At 35.6% G+C, this 18,997-nt stretch overlaps 1 protein-coding gene across 8 annotated transcripts in view; it reads left to right on the forward strand.

Moving 5' to 3' along the window:
- Window positions 1–18,997, forward strand: part of LOC106133952 (protein phosphatase 1 regulatory subunit 12A) — a 60,259-nt gene that overhangs the window by 25,645 nt on the left and 15,617 nt on the right. The window contains exons 7-16 of one of the 8 annotated variants that reach the window (XM_060953475.1): window positions 267–434; window positions 1,603–1,690; window positions 2,723–2,803; window positions 3,875–4,042; window positions 4,924–5,031; window positions 7,755–7,980; window positions 9,489–9,614; window positions 13,337–13,529; window positions 15,762–15,907; window positions 17,408–17,467. In XM_060953475.1, coding sequence (XP_060809458.1) covers window positions 267–434; window positions 1,603–1,690; window positions 2,723–2,803; window positions 3,875–4,042; window positions 4,924–5,031; window positions 7,755–7,980; window positions 9,489–9,614; window positions 13,337–13,529; window positions 15,762–15,907; window positions 17,408–17,467 — 1,364 coding nt within the window. The remainder of the gene's footprint in view (window positions 1–266; window positions 435–1,602; window positions 1,691–2,722; window positions 2,804–3,874; window positions 4,043–4,923; window positions 5,032–7,754; window positions 7,981–9,488; window positions 9,615–13,336; window positions 13,530–15,761; window positions 15,908–17,407; window positions 17,468–18,997) is intronic. The other 7 variants (XM_060953477.1, XM_060953478.1, XM_060953476.1 and 4 more) reach the window with 7 other exon arrangements.

Raw genomic sequence — 18,997 nt, forward strand, 5'->3', positions numbered from 1 at the left:
TATAATTTTATTGACGATTATTCTGATGATCGAAGAGTGTCACATACATAAAACAGACACAAAATTGAATATGCTATGTGGTATTCGAAATTACAAGCAACAACTCATAAATGTATAAATTTTTCAAAAGGATCAAGTACCTTTTACATGTTTTCTACTCGAATATGACCTCTCTTACAAAATTGAATACATTCAAATTAACTGTTATTTTTTTCAAACAATACACGGGCGAGGCAGTACTCAGCTATCCCATATCATCCATACAGAGAAACCGCCGGCCGCACCAGAAATAATAACAAAGATTGCGGACGGGAAGCCGCCCAAGGGGCGCGCGCCGTCCCCCGACGCGACGGAAAACTCTGAGAACGTTCTAGAAGAGGCGCCCTCGTGGCGTAGGTCGGCGTCTTTCAGAAACAGACAACCAGACGCCACTAGTGAGTAACGATATGAAGGTTTTGGTTTTAGTTAGAATTTTGCCAAAGTAAGCTATGAAATATATATAAATATAGTAAAAAAAATCCTACTACTATTATAAAGGCGAAAGTTTGTATGGATGTTTGTTACTCTTTCACGCAAAAACTACTGAACCGATTACCATGAAATTTGGTATGTAGGTAGCTGAAGACCCAGAATAACACATAGGCTACTTTTTATCCCAGAGTTCCCGCGGGATTGATAGGGTTTCCATGCGGACGAAGTCGCGGGCGGCCTCTAGTAGATTCATATTTATTTATTTGATAACTTATTTGGTGCATTGGTCTTTAAATACCTACTTTGGTAAAAAAAATATGAAAATTTGTTCCTTTAAGGAGTCTTAATGTCGTCGATGTTAAATAAGCTTGCGGCCTACCATAAAGGCATTAATAGTGCATTTGTGGGAATATTATTAAGTTAACTTCATGTCCAAAACTCATAATTAAAACACCCGTCGCGTCGTGTTTTATAATTGTTTGTTTTTGATTACTTTATTCATATGGATTTCATTATATAATAGTAGTGAATAAACCAAGTACATATTAGGATATGTCATTTTAAATAAAATCATAAAATTATTATTATGAATACATAATATCTTTTTTTTGAAGTGGTTGAAACAAAAAGGGCAACGTTATCATTTCTTCCCTTAAATCTTGAACCACCAAAGGCGTATCAGGCACGAAGTTAACGTTATTTAAACTTCCTAACACTCTTTAACTTGTAGTAATATTTGCTAACACTAACAATGTGTATTTCATAATGCCGTTCATTTTGCAATAAGCTCGTACGAAATCCAAAAATATTTTCGATTTTTCTACAATATCAGATGTCTTGCCGTCATTTTAATTTTCTGTTCGTCAAATTTCATCATAACCCATTCAGTGGTTTTTATTGTACGTTGAAAGGTTCCTTCCTTAAACAAGACAAAATTTAAATAATAAATACTCAGAATTAGTGAAATAAAATAAAAAAATTCTAAACTGGCACATCACAAGTTGCAATAAAAACGGTAAAAAAAAAATATCCACGTTTATAATAACTAAAAATATTTTGTTTATAGGCAAAGTATTATTGTTCTTGTTCTTGTTTCTTGTAATTTAACTAAAAAATTAATTTATCTTTCAGGAGAGAATAAGTCCGCAAACAATAACGCCGTATCAGTTGACAACGAGACCATATTGAGAAGAACGCACAGTTTTGAAAATGACAAAACGTGAGTATACCGACTTTACACAGCTGTATTATAATGCAACAAAATTCAAGTGTTCTTTTTTCGGAATGGATGTACTAAAATGTTCGTTATGATGCCTTTGATATTGCCTATACGTATTTATTTATTTTCCTAATGTTTTCGTATCTTATTTTTTAGGAGTTAGATGCGATCACATTAATAAAATTGACATTCTGTTCGCATACAAGATTTTTAATTTCTATGGAAATAAATATTTTCATAATAAAACGACATTAAAATATCTTAAGTATCGGCAGTATCATAAGAACAGTTGTTCTACATCCTTTTTTTTGTTACATTTGATTTGTAAATAGTTCATAATCAACAAACATTAATTTTAGAAATTAAATTAAGTAACTTTTAACACATAAAACACGTTCACTGAAACTCCGAGTCTTCTTGATCTGTCAAATCTCACACAATGACAGATTTATTAAATCTTCACTAGCTTTTGCCCATGGTTTCACTCCTGTAAGAGTATGTTTTAAAGGACATAGTCACACAGTGTGAGCTAGCTTGCTGTTTATATTATTAGAAAGTTAACAAGTATTTCTTAGACCTGAGAAACCTTCATGCCGCATTTCAAATCTCTAGACTCAGAGGTTTGGCCTGTGTGTTGATATGTCAGTCAATGGGCAGCCGATTAATTATATAATCAAGTCTATATCCCTTGTGGGGTAGACAGAGCAAACAGTCTTGAAAATACTGATAGGTCACGTTCAGCTGTTTGGCTTTCTGATAGAATTGGGATTCAAATAGTGACAGGTTGCTAGTCCATCGTCTAAAAGAAAAATCCCAAGTTTCTAAACCTATCCCTTAGTCGCCTTTTACGACATCCATAAGAACGAAATGGAGTGGTCCTATTCTATTTTTTGTATTGGTGCCGAGAACCACACATCGTTTGAGAAGTATAATTAATGGAATAAGTTAAGCTTGCATTCGCGGCGCGGTCTCAACAGTGAACGTGTCAAAAAGTTACGGACAACAATACCTAACACAGGTTACACATTTCAGAGGCCGTCTCGACAGAGTCAGCTTGTTAATAAGCAGGTTCGATAGTACAAGGCCTAAGAGCCACGGGAATTTACTGGATGAGTCAGTTCCAATTTCAATTATTATTGTGACACGTCCTTAGATTAGATATGTCTTTCGTAACGTCATGTATGTATTTGTGGACTTGGACCAAATCAGCCACGTTTTGAAAGTATAATAGGAACTCTTTATTTTCCCCTCAGTCGCTATGGATATCATATTTTCAAATTTGGATAGTTGTGATTCCAAATTGAAATCACTGTCTCTAACAGTTTTATTTTAAAGCTGTCTCTAGCAGCAGCATTTAAATATAAAATTAAAAGAAAAAATAATGTCCGACATTAGTTCTTATTATTCTGACAGTTTCGAATTTAAGAAGGTAGACATAAGGCCTTGTATAATATTAAAGTAACTCAACCAACGGGGTGAGAAAAGTAATGGTATTTTCTCAAAAATATCATTATGAAGTAGTAAAGCAATTTTCATTTGAAACACCGACATGGAAGAAGTACAATAAAAAACAGAAGAATAATGAATAAATAATAAGGCGAGATAAAGTAACCAGTTCACTTATATATTATATGATATGACGATATGTTTCTGGCTTATTGTATTGTCCAGTGTATTTTTCGGTCATTCTCTTTCGTGATAGAACTGGTTAAAGCTTTGTGAAAGAAACATAGTATTTTACCTGTCTTTGTACAGTCGTCATAGATTCGATTAACTTGTGTTGGTGCCTAACTATCAGTAAATTAAGAGAAAATAGAATAACATAAACAATCGGCTTTCTTAATCACTAGCATGCTTTACGTCAATTTCCTCAACGTTCACAATAAACCACTAATAAACCATATGATGTTCAATCAAAAAAAGTGTAATGAAGTCATCTATATATGTATATCAAAAGCCAGAGGTACTACAAACCGCTTCTTTAATGGTAGCTTCGCGTCATGTGTAAATATGATGTTCTGTCAAACATTGGGTTGACTAGAAAAAATACTTTTTCATAAGTGCGCCGTTGGTTACTCTTTAAAAATGACGTCCCTTAAAGAACTCATAGTACATCTGGCAGTTGGTACACATTGTTAGTCTACATAACCTAACACAGCATCTCACCGGCATGCTTTTCGTCAGTTTCTATCAGCGGTACCGTGACGTCACGGCGCGCATTAAGGCCTCCTCTTGCCCGTCGATACCGCCGCTCCGGTCGCCACTGCGGTCGACCCTGGCCGCCATGGAACTCAGGATAAAGAACCAGGAGACTAACAATGCGGAGAATACTAACGTCGATGTTCAGACCAGGTGCTCCATGCGAACGACTCGTTCGATTTTTGAACGTATATCGAAATTTAAATGTTGTATTCGGCCAGTTAAAATGTCCCAATTATTTTTGAAATATATGGACATTTCTAGAATAATTTGACACATACATACATACATACATATGGTCACGTCTATATCCCTTGCGGGGAAGACAGAGCCAACAGTCTTGAAAAGACTGAATGGCCACGTTCAGCTATAATATAATTAATAATAATTTGACATTTATACTTTTTACAATTTCGTTCAAAAATTGATCGCCAACGACACAAGTTAGGTCTAACACACTACATACCTAATAGTTAATCCATATCATCTCTATAATATCTTTATATTTATTTTGTCTGCAATGCTTCAAAGTGTATTTATATGTGTATTTGTGTGTATGTTTAATATATTAAAAATGTAAGTATAAACATCTCCTTATATACACTATCTATATATTGGTCAGGTCAGTTTATTCTATTTTATGTTTATTATTTATTTCATTTATTACATGCAGCTTAAAAATTTATAAATAAGTACACATTAAAATTTTTGTGATTTGTCAGTAATGACATATTTTTGATTTAGGCTTACATTTTATGACATTGCAATGTGTAAATCTTTGAATTCTAAAGTTACTTATAGTACCTAGTCTGTGAATTCACGAAATGAGTTATAAGTATATAGATTTCTTTTTGTTTTTATTATAGCCCAGTTAAAGAAAATATGTTTCAATTAGAAAAGAACACATATGAAATTTTTTAATGTTTTAAATATTTTCTCAAATTTTAATTCAAACTTATTTTTAAATAAATATTCCTCTTTAAAGTTTTTAGAAAATGATGAAATTAATGTTATGCTCTTGTTTTTTTTTTTAGAATTAGCCCCACAGAGAGAAGAGACAGAGACGCAAACACTTGGACGGCTCCCTCTACCACGGCCGGTTACACTAAACCTAGTACAACCGTGCAGACCACAGTTAGAAGGTATGTTTTTTTATATTCATGTTAACTACTTCCATTCGCCCGCGGAACCCATCGCGTGAAAAGGACAATGTACTCCGCACTTTATGTCAGCAAAGTTTAATGAAGTGGTTTTGACGTGAAAGACGAACAAACAAACCCACTTTCACATTTAAAATATTAGTATGGATACCAACCACTATGATAACTACATCAGTCGCCAGTGATAGCATATGAATGAATAAAAAAGAAACGAAACTAAATTTATTGATTTTTAGGATAGCATGAGTTAGAGTAAATTTATCTTGCATTAATGTCATATGAGTCAAATTGTTATTAAAATGTGCTGGTGGTAGGTTTAATTCGTAAAACAATGTTAGAAAATAGCACAACAAGAGTTATAAAATGGCTGTAATGTACCATAGTGTTACATTAAAATATCTAATAATGTGTTAGAATTAAATAAATTACTCATGTAGATGTGTTAAATGCACCCAAATTATGTTAAACCTGTTGGATTGTTGTTATATATTTAGTAAATTTTTAGATTGTCAAGTGAACAAATTTGTAGTATTAAGCGATATGGATAGATACGTTATACACGTCTTGTTATAGATGAAACACTTCGTAGAGTTAGTACATTAATGACTCTTTCTTGTTTTATCTAGTACATTAATGATTCTTTCTTCTTTTCTCTAGTACATTAATGATTCTTCCTTTTTTTATCTAGTACATTAATTACCTATTCTTTCTTCTTTTCTCTAGAAATTAATGATTCTTCCTTGTTTTATCTAGTACAATAATGATTTTTCCTTATTTGTCTAGTACATTAATGATTCTCCCTTCTTTTATCTAGTTCATTAATTATTCTTTCTTCTTTTATCTAGTACATTAATTATTCTTTCTTCTTTTATCTAGTACATTAATGGATCTTCCTTCTTTTCTCTAGTACATTAATGATTATTCATTCTTTTATCTTCAAAGCAAGGCTATTTTCTAAACGGATTTTTGAACCCGAATATCCGGTCGTGCTCGTGACGTAGCAGAACCGTGTTTCGTTCAGAGTCTTAAAAAATATCACTGCATTCATTTTCTGTGGATTGATACTGAAGCCCCGTGCCGTAAGTGTACAGAAGTATGTGTATGAGTACGCCCGCGGCTCCGCCCGTGTCTCCTTAATCCTCTCTTGGTGCACTCCCCACGTTACAATGAACCTGCATTTTTTTGCAACCAAATTTCACATCTCCAGCAGCTATCTCAGCCTATCGGTTTGGGTTGTGCTTTGATCGTCAGCACTGTGTCAGTCAATCAGACGAGAGAATGTATAAAATGATATTTCGACGAAATAGGTTCTGATATATGGGTAATTGGGGATAAATCTGATATAGTTTTCGTACGTAACTTTACGGCCCTGATATGTGGGAATAGTCCTTTAAGGGAGTAATTAATAAAGCCCTCATGTACATTATATCTCTTAATAGGAGAAATTAATAAGTTAATTTTACGGCCGGCAGCTCCACCGAGAGCGTGGAGTCGCAGTCTAACAGTAGTAACTCTACGCCGAGCGGCGCGACGCCCACCAAACTCTCGCCAGGGAACATTTTCAAGAATTTCTTCAAGTACAACCCACATTCTAGCCTCAGCTTGGACATGCCGTTTTTGTTTTTTATGTTGCGATGACTTGACCTTTAGTTCCCCTTTAGTTTACAGTCTGTGAAATATACCTTGATCTCTGTGACAGATGTCAAATGCATACTAAGTAAGGTCTATCTTTTATGTACTTATGCCATAGTGTCCGTTCCGTCCTGATGTCACAGACCAACTTATATTTTTAGACTGTAAGTATATTTATATAAAGGTAAACAATAATGGAAGTCAATAAGGATTTTACGCAAAATTTATTATGTGATACTAGTGACGCGTAAATTTTTTACCTTTATATAAGTACCCACACCAATAGACTATAGTTAACTATTGAAGCTATGACATGGACTGCACTTTTTCTTAATGATTTGAGTGCTTTTGATTTAGTCAAACCCATCAATAGTTTTGTAGATATTGGCGTTATTGTTTGAGTTAGATGCGTGACTGTGATCCTGCGATACCGATGTAAATTTTATAATATCATTTATCCCTTAGGCTCTTGACAGATGGACCGCATTTCAGCTGCATTCTGATGGCAAATTACAACTGATCAGGTGCAATTTTAATCACGATTGCGCGCAGTTTGATTACAGTTCAATTGCAGTCGTGTAAACTGCATTCATATTGGCTTTAAAAGAACTTATACCAAACCTATTCAATGTGACAGTATTTTTTTTTATTATTAGACATATTGAAGTGTTTATAAATAAAACTAAATATATTGCTGGATCACGCATATGATGGTTATTACTTTTTGATACGCAACTGCTCTTATGTCTTGTTATTAGATGTTTATGAATTTTGGCTATTTACCCCTTACCTTTCTAAGTTTATACGAGTAGGTATAGCAATTTGTTTGGCTAGATACATTTTATTTTTATTAATGTTGTTAACGCGTGTGATATGATCAAACATTACAAATGTTGCTGTGTTTTTGTTCCGATTTGTTCTGAACGCATGTTTTGTATTTTCGTTGTAATTTTTCTTTTATATAAAAGCATGAATGTTCGTATTTTAGTTTTATGTTACCACATTTTGAGCTTATTATGTACTAAAATGTGTTAACCCTATGAATGCGACTTGAACAGCTTGTCAATTTTCAGATCCTTCGTGCCACCGGTGCGTGATGAGGAAAGTGAAACGCAAAGGAAGGCGCACGCGAAACGCGTCCGTGAGACCAGGCGCTCGACACAAGGTGTCACCCTTGACGAGATCAAGTCGGCCGAGCAACTGGTGAAGAAGAAAGCCGGAAACGGAACCACGGAGAGCCCCTCCCCCGCCAGCCTCAAGAAAGAAGACGCCCCAGTGTCTAGTCCAGATAATGGAACCGTAAGTATTTCATGTCAACGTAAATAGCTGTCATTTTACACGAATTTAGTAGCTGTGTGGTTAGTTGAGATTTAAGTTGGTTGTAACAAAAAGTTTACGTGGAATCCTTAGAACTGGGTAGGGTTTTTGTGATGATGTTGAAAACATTGTTCATGTAAAATGTGTAATGAGGAATATCAAATATTTTCATATCAACAATGGATCATGTATGTGTGACAATCATGATCCTTGCACAAAAAGTTCTCATCACAAATATCAGGAACACAGCTACTAAGTTCATTTTAGATGAAAAGCCAAGCAAAATTTTTGTTAATCGGTGGTGGGCATCTAAATTACGCTATTTTGTCACTAAATTCAGTAATCTTTTTTTGGTTTATTTATTTTTATGTGTATTTGTTTAATGAAAGGGTTTGAGATTTTTATACTTTCGTTTTGCGCAGTCTAAACTTAAAGTCAAAAGAAAATTGAAGTGACAAATAGTTGTCTAATGACAAACAAAAATACCTAGCCAATAAGAGTGTCAAAAGTGCCCGAGATCTGAAGCCACCTACAGCATAAGATCCAGACTGATATAGGTATATTCTAGTAAGTAATTTCGAAGTTTATATTTCTGCCGATTGGTTTTACCGTTGTTTCAATATTGCTTAGCATAATTTGAATTTTTTACCTAAATTTGTTTCAACAACGGTACCGGCTAAGTCTATTCATTAGAAAAACATTGGTACAACTCTTGGTGCCCTGAACGTGATTAATATTTCTAGAGACATTACAATATTGTACATACGTTGAGTTTGAACTTTTTGTGTTCATGTCCTTTGGTCCATTGACTGTTTGTATTAATTATTAACTGTACCATATAATTCACAAACTGCGCAGCTCGTGTTAATTGGACATAATTTGTTGCGATATACTCGTCTTTAATTATAATTCATACTTACTTCATGATATGTACAAAAAAAAAACATTTTGAGGAGCGGCTGATAGCAAAAGTTATTCAATTGAGTTAAATATGACTAATAAAAGATATCTGGGATGGTTCGATTTTAAAATATTTGTATTAAAAATCTTAGAGATGGGGATAAATTAAAATGTTTATCAGTATTGTTGTTTCTAAAAATAAGGATGCTTACATATTTTTTCAATAAGGATTCGAAAAGGTAGCAAGGTTTTTTTTACGATCTTAACAAGGGTAATGTCTTATCTTACCATCTTTGTTCTTTGAGATTATCCGAAGCGATAATTGGGGGTGTAGTTAAAACATGTGCTTTTGGTACGTTCGTGAATCGTCGTGGGTAGATAATGATGATATAGTTGAAAAAAAAATATTGCTGGTACTTTGAAATTAGTGAAATTAATGAAGGCTATTTTTTATTTAAGAAGAGCAATCGACATTGAAACATAAATATAATGGAATACACATTTGAATGAAAGCTCTTTACAAGGGGTATCGAAATTGTAGCAGGTAGTATGGTGAAATGTGTCAATTAGCGGAATGTCCGACGTTGTAGGCGCGCGGCGGCGACGTGGCCGTGACTCTCGCGCTGGCGGTCGCGCACGCCACCGCCACGGCGACTATAGCGGCGAACAGCGAGCGGCGGCCCTCGTGGCGGCTACGCCTCGACCCCGCCAATAAGGTTGTTGCCAAGCCGCGTTGTTGTTTGATCACAATGCGTTGTGGACCTCGCGATTGTCAATGGCTTATAGTTAATGAGTTATGAGTTACTAGAATAATTGCTCGTAGTATATCAATAAGGTTTTGTTGTTAAATATTTTTAGTAATTTACTTTTCACTGAGAAATTTCAACAACTTTAATATGGTTTGTTAGTTCCTTATTAGAAATACTTACAATGAAAACTTCACGTCGGCATATAACATATTATACATCTAGTAAACAATGTCATATATTTAAACAGAAACATTTTGATAGAGCATTGGCAATCGCGATTGTACACAAGGCTCGCACTTAGCACTCCCGGCATGGTTTTACCGCAACATGACGGGTCGAATCCGTCTATGAGACAGCTTTAGGTGTATTTTTCAAAATTTTATTGAGCTCTTTGGCACCTCCGCATGTTTAGAATTCACCATTTAAAAAAATATAATAGTATTTATTGCTTTAATTCCAACTTATTTTCCGCCTGCTGAGTGAATGCGTTTCCCAAAAGCTGTCAAATATATTTCCTTGACTATTTCCTGTCTTCCGTTCTGCTGTTAATATATTATAGGTAATTCCGTGCAAATAACTTTTTTATTTTATTTCTTCTTCTATCGAGATTTTATGTAATTTAACTCTTTCTCACTGACAACTGAAATTGCACAATAGTAATAGATATAGGTAGTCAATATAATTTCATCAAAATTATGTGTACATCGCATATATGTTTTTATGTTGCATGATTGTAGCTATATGTGGTGTTTGTGTCTTTCTAAAAAGTATATTTTTTTATTTAACACATCAATCATATAGTTTGATTTGACACGACGACGTTTCCTAACGACACACATCTTTTTTGATAAGAATTTTGACAAGGACAATAACTGTTGTACGGTATGCAGTAAATTCTGAAAAAGAAAATACACGTAGAAATTAGTATTTTATGTTTTATGACATCTTAGAGATAAACCCCCTCCTCTTTCTTCCTACCTCTTTCCCGATAGGGTAAAACTCGGTAAAACGCCTCAGTTGACAAAACGCCCTACTCACTTATTACGCACACAAACAAAGCTATGCGCGCTACCACTGAGACGCGAGTAGCCACTAGTCGCCCGACAACATGGCTGCAATTCACGCGTGATTTTCTCCGTCAGATTAGAAAATATTGATAAATTAAGTTTTTTTGCGTCGAAATAATTTGTGGTAAGTTGCAAATGTTTTCATAAATATTGATTGCTGTTATAGTTGTGTTGAATTGACCTATACTGCTGTAAATACACATAAATAGGCTATATTGTTTTGTTGCAGTCAGCGTTATGACCTGGAAATTGCGACCTTAAGTGTGATGGGGCATATTAAAAATCAAATTTGAAAAAATGCCCCACTACTCATTTTGTAAAATGCCCCAGTATCTAAACAATATAAAAATGAAAGATGTTTTTGAACGAACTATTTGACAATGTATCTAAGCCAGGACCATCATCAGTGAAAGCGGTTATTATGTCTAAAGCACCTCAGAAAGACGAATCGTCTGAAACTCAAGAAACACCTACTAAGCTTTTAAGTACGATTCATCCAGTTCCCGTACTACCAGTAATGTCAGCAAAGAGAAAACAAAAAGCTGTTGTCCTTACGTCTACAGAAAATATTGAGAAAAGAAAAGCAATTATTAAAAAAAGAAAACCAAAAGTTTAACCTAAAGAAAAAGTCTTAACCAAAAAAGCAAAAGGAAAAAAGACTGGAGAGATAAAAGCAACTAAGAATAAAGATCCCGATATGACGGATATTTCTGAAGACGAGAACACAGATCAAGCTAAAAATCTTAAAAAATCCAAATTTTTTAAGATTTTTAGCTTGATGATGAGCACAGAAGGGAAAATCAGGGAAAGCAAAGGGTATATGTGAATATAATAAGTCAAATGGGTCTGAAAATTAAACCTCTGAGAATGATCAAATTCAAACATTTATACAGGCAAAAGAGTCAAGAAAAGAATATTTGAAAAAACAAGAAGCGATAAAAGTAATATAAAACAAGATGCCGCCAATATATCAGAAAATGATGACTCAAGCCATGATCAAGAAAATACAAGTAAGAAATCTAAAATTGAAACGAATACAAAAAAGCCAAAGATAGGGTAGATAAAAAAAGTAGATTATTCGTCGTCTTCTGAGTAAGTACAAGAAATGGATGTTCATCATGTTAGTACGTCTGAAGAAGAAAGACTTGGATGAAAACAAGTGCACTGAATGCACATAAAATTTTTACACAAATGTATGGACGTTTGTGTAATTATTGTGGACAAAAAGTTAAGAGGGAAGCTATGAAGAAAAACAGCCACTAATTCTCTTCTTTTTTTCTATAATTTTCTTTTTGATATTTTTGTAACCTGGTTTATTTTATTAGAAAACTGCAAAGCTTTTATTTTATGTTAAAGAAGTTGTTTATTTATCGTTAATGGTATGTTTGATATTATTAAGTTCAATTTTTTTTAATTATCTTCATAAGTACTTCAATTAATGTAAGATTTAAAAGACTGATGGAAGAAATACACAATGTATGAGCCCCAATATTTGTGTTTACTTAAAAGACGTCGTTATTTTCATTTTTTGATTTCATTTGCGCACATAAACAATCACTGGGGCATTTTTTATAAGCCGGGGCATTTTATAAGACGAGTAAGGCATATTAGCTGATAGGTGCTTTACAAAACGCCCCACCTAAGGTTTTTTTTTAATATTATTATTTAAGTAAGAAACGTTCCTATAAGATTAAGATGTTGTCATAACATTATCAAAATGCTAAATATTGATCCTAAATAAAGATCTCTAACATATCGTTTACCATTTTTGTTTTATTTGATTTTCAAATAAAGTGGGGCATATTACCCAGTTTTACCCTACATACAACTTGGGGATTTTCAAGGGAAGAATATATAATTCAAATTCAAATTTTTATTTGCATAATATGAGTACTACAAGGTCTTAAATTTATCCCAGAATCCTCATATTTACCCTTTCGGATGTTGCAAACATTTATTATGTATTAGTAGACATACTTATACATAAAGGTATCTACTTAGTATCACATTATATAAATAGGCTTTATTTGAGCTTGCGTGCACCACCTTGGGCCTCCATATTGCTTATCACCCGGCAGATTAAGTATAATTTAAAAAAAAAGCATCATACAAATGGATTATCTTTATTTATTAAACCTCTGTTTTCATTGTTTGTAGTAGATTTGTTTGTTGTGTATGTTTTAATGTACTAACCTTATTATTTTGTTTCCTTTTGAAGGGAAGAAGTTGGTAAAAAAATTGTTTAGTTTAATCTCACAACCAGTTTGTCGCACTGTAATAAAAATAAATTTAATGTATTATAAAGGTTTTACCGTTGTACAGTATGCACTTTAAAATATTTTAAGTATAAATCTATGTAAATAAAGCCAATTAAAATGTAAATAATCCATATTTCCATTATTGTGATCACCTTAGTCGATTTGAAAAGGTGGTTGTACAATTTTATTTTAAAGATTTCATCAAAAAGTTTTTTAATGTGTAAAATGTATAGATACATAATAAATTAGAGAACCCATTTTATTCAATTTAATTCATCACAATAATTACTTCATTTTTTCCGAAACTACTACCTTTACTGAATTTCAAGCATTGCTTCGTTTAAAAACGTATCAACTTACGCAGTTCGAATTGGAGGACGCGGGCCGGTCGTCACCGCGCAACGTTACGCCCGCTACGACTACCGCGAGCGCCGCTACGACGACCGCTACTACCACGGCGGCTACGGAGGCCACCGTGACATTGCCGCTGAGACGTCCCCCCGCGGGTTCCACGGCGAACACCACCGCTACACCCGCCAAGGAGGAGAGAGAAAAAGGTACGTTTCTTTTGAATTAAATATAAATAGATTGTTTATTTTCGATTGAAGGGAAAGGTGATGTCAAGTGAAAACGGACGAGCTCGCATAAGAAAATTAATAAGTACGGATAAAGCAAAAGAATTATACGGAGGAAGGAAATAAGAAAGATTTCTGCTATAGCGAAGAAAAAGAGAATGAGATGGAAGGCGAAATTGAAATGTTCGAAATTGTGGAAGCACTTAAGAGTATGAAAGCGGGAAAGGCTGCTGGGTGTGATAGAGTGTCGGTCGAGATGCTTAAAGCAGGAAAAGGCGTAGTAGCTAGTCAGTTGTACTGCCTTTTCAATTTGTGTTGGAGAAGCGGCCGAGTACCAAAAGATTGGTGTAAGGCTGTTATCGTGCCACTTTACAAAGGAAAAGGGTCACAGCTGGACTGCAAAAATTATCGTGATATAAGCCTGCTTAGCGTCGTCGGCAAATTGTATGCTAAGGTATTGATTAATAGAGTCAGGAATGAAACTGATGACAAAATATGGGATGCTCAAGCGGGATTTCGAAAGGGAATGGGATGTACTGATCAGGTCTTTTCCTTGCGGTGCATAGCCGAAAAGTTTTTGGCCAAGAGTCAAAAAGTCTATTGCACATTCGTAGATCTGGAAAAGGCCTATGACAGAGTTGAGAGGAATGAATTGTGGTCAGCACTTTCTATGCATGGGGTGAGCAGTCTCTTAATACGAGCACTGAAATCCTTATATGAGGATTCGAGTGCTTGTGTCAGGATAAACGGAGCGCACACTGAGTGGTTTAAGATTGAGAAAGGCGTTAGGCAAGGATGTGTTGCGTCACCGTGGCTGTTCAACCTATTTATGGATAGCTGTTTGACAGATTTGAAAGAGTCTAAAAGTGGATTAAGGATGAATGAGTTACTCGTCAAATGTCTGCTCTATGCCGACGATCAGGTTATACTGGCGTCATCAGCGGAGGAGTTACAGGAGATGGTAAACTGTATGCATGAAGCTTTAAAAGAGAAAGGAATGAAAGTGAACGTAAGTAAAACTAAAACACTGGTTTTTGAAATGGAGAAAGAAATGACAGCATGTAATATTTTGATTGGAGGAGAAAAAGTGGAGCAAGTGAAAGAGTTTGTATATCTAGGATCAAAGTTTACATCAGATGGCAAGTATGATAGTGATATTGAAAGGAGAGTGAACGCGGGGAACATGGTGAATGGAGCTTTGCATGCCTTTATGAGCAGTCAGAAACTATCCAAAAAGGCTCGACTGGCTGTGCACAGGGGCGTGTTGGTCCCGACATTAATGTATGGGAGTGAAAGTTGGGTATGGCAAAAGAAGCATGAAAGCAGAATAAATGCAGTGGAAATGAGAGCGTTAAGGAGTATGATGGGTGTGAAATTGAGTGACAGGATAAGGAACAGCGTGATAAGGGAATGTTGTGATGTGAAAGAAGATGTAGTTACAGGAATAGAAAAGGGTATGTTAAGATGGTTCGGTCATGTGGAGAGGATGAATGAAAGCAGGTTGACTAAGCAGATATACAAGGAGAGTGTGGAGGGAAAGGTCGGAGTGGGAAGACCTAGACGAACGTATCTTGATCAAATTAAGGACGTCCTGGTAAAGGGTCAGGTCAAAAGTACCCGAAACCGCCGAGCTTGTATGAAGAGAGTTATGAATGTGGACGAAGCGAAAGAAGTATGCAGAGATCGTGGCAAGTGGAAAGAGGTAGTCTCTGCCTACCCCTCCGGGAAAGAGGCGTGATTTTATGTATGTATGTATGTAATTATACGGAGATCATTGACTACCTCTCCGGGATAGAGGCTTGATTGTAGCTATGTTTGTTTGTATTGGAGGAGTGATTCTTTTCTGCCCGCTACTTCGACCGGTACGGCAGATCCGGATGCCACCGTAACTTTGCCGCTTAGAAGTCCCGCCGCAGGTTTCACGGCGAACACTACGCCTGGATGAAAGTAACGTAGTAGTAGTAATGAGCTGGCACGAAAATGTGAGTCTCCATTGACCGCTACCACAACAGAAGTGACTGAGGCCGCTATAACACATTGGAAGGGAAAGATGTGACTTCTGTTTATACAAAACAAAATTGAACATGCGAAAGGTCAGGTCAAGAGACTTCATCTCTCCACTCGTCACAATGCCTACATACTTAATCTTCTGCGGTTTCCATTTAATTTTTAAATTTTCAACCTTGTTTATCTTTTAATTTTTTGTATCATCAGGTGATGAAGACAAAGACCGCGAGGGCAGTGTGGACAGCAAGAGTTCGAATCCTTCGCCGGCGAGCACGCAGGCCGCTCTCAACGTCATACAGCGCAGGCGGCGGCCGAAACGAAGGTCCACGGGCGTCGGACATGTAGATATGGATGTAATTATTTTTATACTTAACGCATACTTTACAAATATCACGTCTGATAATGTAGGATTCTGCTGCGTTAGGTTCCCTTGCAAAATTTGCGTAGGTCAGACGGGAGAGACATACATAGGTACATACATACATACATATGGTCACGTCTATATCGCTTGTGGGGTAGACAGAGCCAACAGTCTTGAAAAGACTACGATAGGCCACGCTCAGCTATTTGGTTTAATTATAGAATTGAGATTCAAATAGTGACAGGTTGCTAGCCCATCGCCTAAAAAAAGAATCCCAAGTTTGTAAGCCTATTCCTTAGTCGCCTTTTACAACATCCATAGGATAGAGATGGATTGGTCGTATTCCTTTTTGTGCTGGTGCCGGGAACCACACGGCACGGGAGAGACGCTTCGTGTAATAATCTGACTTAATAATCGTGGTCATGGTTGCTAGATTTCATATTATTAAGTTGCCTCTAAAGATATTTGTGGATATATACGAGGTGATGGTTTCATTCTACTCTACAAAATGGCTTACGCTTCTTATAAATCGTTATGTACAATTTATTAGAATTTTTCTTTTTATAAAAAGTTATTTAAATTTAATGCACGTAAAATTTAAAGTGTAAGTTACCCTTTGAGTATAAAAGGTGCGTGTCAACCTCGCTGCAATTTATTTTGAGCTAGCAATGGATAATCGTCACGATCCACTCAAATCTCACTCACAAACGTTTCTGAGATACTTTTTGATATCTCAAACGTACAAACATCGCACATACGTAAAGTATGCCCTAAAGTAAGCCCTTAACGAACTGTAAATTCCATTAAAAAATAAATTCCTCATATTAGATTTTACAACAGAATTTACTGAAAATTCAGGAAACGACATTGTTAATGTTGTTCCCAATTTAGCACCGCTCCAGTTTCGAGTTCCACTATGGCACGTGAAAGCGATTGATATTTTCAATTTACGAGAATGGCACACGGCTGTCGGTTATACACTTTACACTGAACAGAAATAGTGTACGGGAACTGTACATAGACTAGATTTATACATAAATCATTCATTGCTTTGCCAATATGTTATCAAATCAACTTTTCTAACATCAAAGTAAGGAAGACATTCATTCATCCTTCGCGAATGGTCAGATTCCCAAATGGACCTAACCATAAATTCGATACGGCATTGGTCGCGAAGCTTCGTGTAGTATATAGAGACCAGCTTTTGCCCGCAACTTCGTCCGCGTTGTTAGTTTTCCTAGCTATAAAAAGAAGCCTATGTTCTTCCTCAGGTTCAACTCTATCTCTGTACCAAATTTTCGAATTATTCGCATTTTTAATATTTAAGTAGGAATTTTACAGTACACATTGTGTACCTCACTAATGTACAGTCGCCAGCAGCGAAATTTGACCTCTTGCTATACAGTTTAAACTAGGTTTAATAGCGACTGTTTTTACATACATCGATTAATATTCTTGATAAAACTTTTTAACGATATAACCTCCGTTTTAGGACATAGTGAACGACCGCGGCGGGGGCGGCGAGGGCGACGTTGACTCAGAATCTCTTCAGGTGAGTACTCTTATCATTTTGCTGTTAAATCTATTGTATTTTTAAGGGGTAGAGTATTAAATGAAGAGGTCTCTGGTGAACGTAGGAACCTGGTTGACAGTATCAGCGATGTTTGCTGAGGGAGTAAAAATGATGCGAATTCAGAGGAATTATTGTAACCAACTTATTAATTCTTTTATTCCGAAATTTACTACGCTTGAAGATTGTTTACGATTTTTTAAGTAAAATCCCTAACGGGCACTTTAGTTACGTACCTATATATTTCCGATAAAAAAAAATTCTTTTCGCGGTAATAAAAAGCCATTTACAAGTAATTGTAAGACGTGAGGAAGTTTAATTTTATTAACGTTTTATAAGAAAAAGTTATGGAATTTGCTCTTGTTATTCTTTGAAATATTATTTTATAAGCTGTTTATTATCTCAAAGGTAAGTAGCTTGCGTATCGACTGACAGAATACTGGCGTCCGTAAGAGCTAGTGGGTAAAACGTGTAATGGACTGCAAATCATAACCACGTAAACATTTACATTCGGTAGACTCGGCCGTGAATTGGTCGGTAATACTTTACGCCGAAAACGCCGCATACATACCTCGGAATAGATGACAGTACTGTCGTACAGAATGCTCTTACGGTAAGGGTTAACATCGTGAGGAAACCCGCAACTGGATGGGTAAACATGATCCGATATGGATAAGGTTCCCTTGCTAAGGTCGCGGAGGTCAGACGGGAGTAGCTTCGTGTAAAAACTTGTCTCACCCAATCCAGGATCATGATTAAAAAGTGCACCGCTGCAGAGAGGTGATGATGTAACAGGAACTAACGCCAGGACGGAGAAAAAGGCTGACGTACAAAATTGATCAACCATTTCAATTCATTTATTGCATATTATTTTTGTACATTTCAGTTCTAACTACTAAAATAGTCACTGATTTAATAATGGGTACAACATTAACCCTGTAGTATATAGCAACATTATTATTGGAACTGTAAGCGGTTTTTTTTTTAAATTTAATTGAGTATGATTTAATTTTGTTCAATTCATATCATATCCATGATCCAAAAAGTGCTAGGTTACGGAAGTCAGCCGGAAGCTACCTGTAAAAACTTACGGCATCGCACTTCTATTTTTATTTTATTCCTATGTCTATGATCTCAACACACGCTAACAAACATTGGTATAACTCCATATATCAATCCTACGCTTATGATATGAAATCTCTTAAATAACGGATTTATTTGGCAATGGGTGTCGTCTTCATGCGAGCGAGTGGGTGATGATATGTCACGGTATAAATATACATACAAGCATATCTCGCACAGATTGCTCGGTTATGGCGAATTATAATTAAGTTGAAAAATTTTGATGTATAATAGCACAATAAAAAAACTAGGCCGCGTACATCCTATTTATAACTCGTGTACGCGTCAAATTAATTAATGACAGACAAAACAGACTAACAAAGAAAACCTGAAACATAATTGTAGTGCTCCTTTTTTGGTGAACTACCTAGAAAGTGTCGAATCCTCATC

This window comes from Amyelois transitella, chromosome Z (genome assembly GCF_032362555.1).
Source record: "Amyelois transitella isolate CPQ chromosome Z, ilAmyTran1.1, whole genome shotgun sequence".
Lineage (NCBI taxonomy): Eukaryota > Metazoa > Arthropoda > Insecta > Lepidoptera > Pyralidae > Amyelois > Amyelois transitella.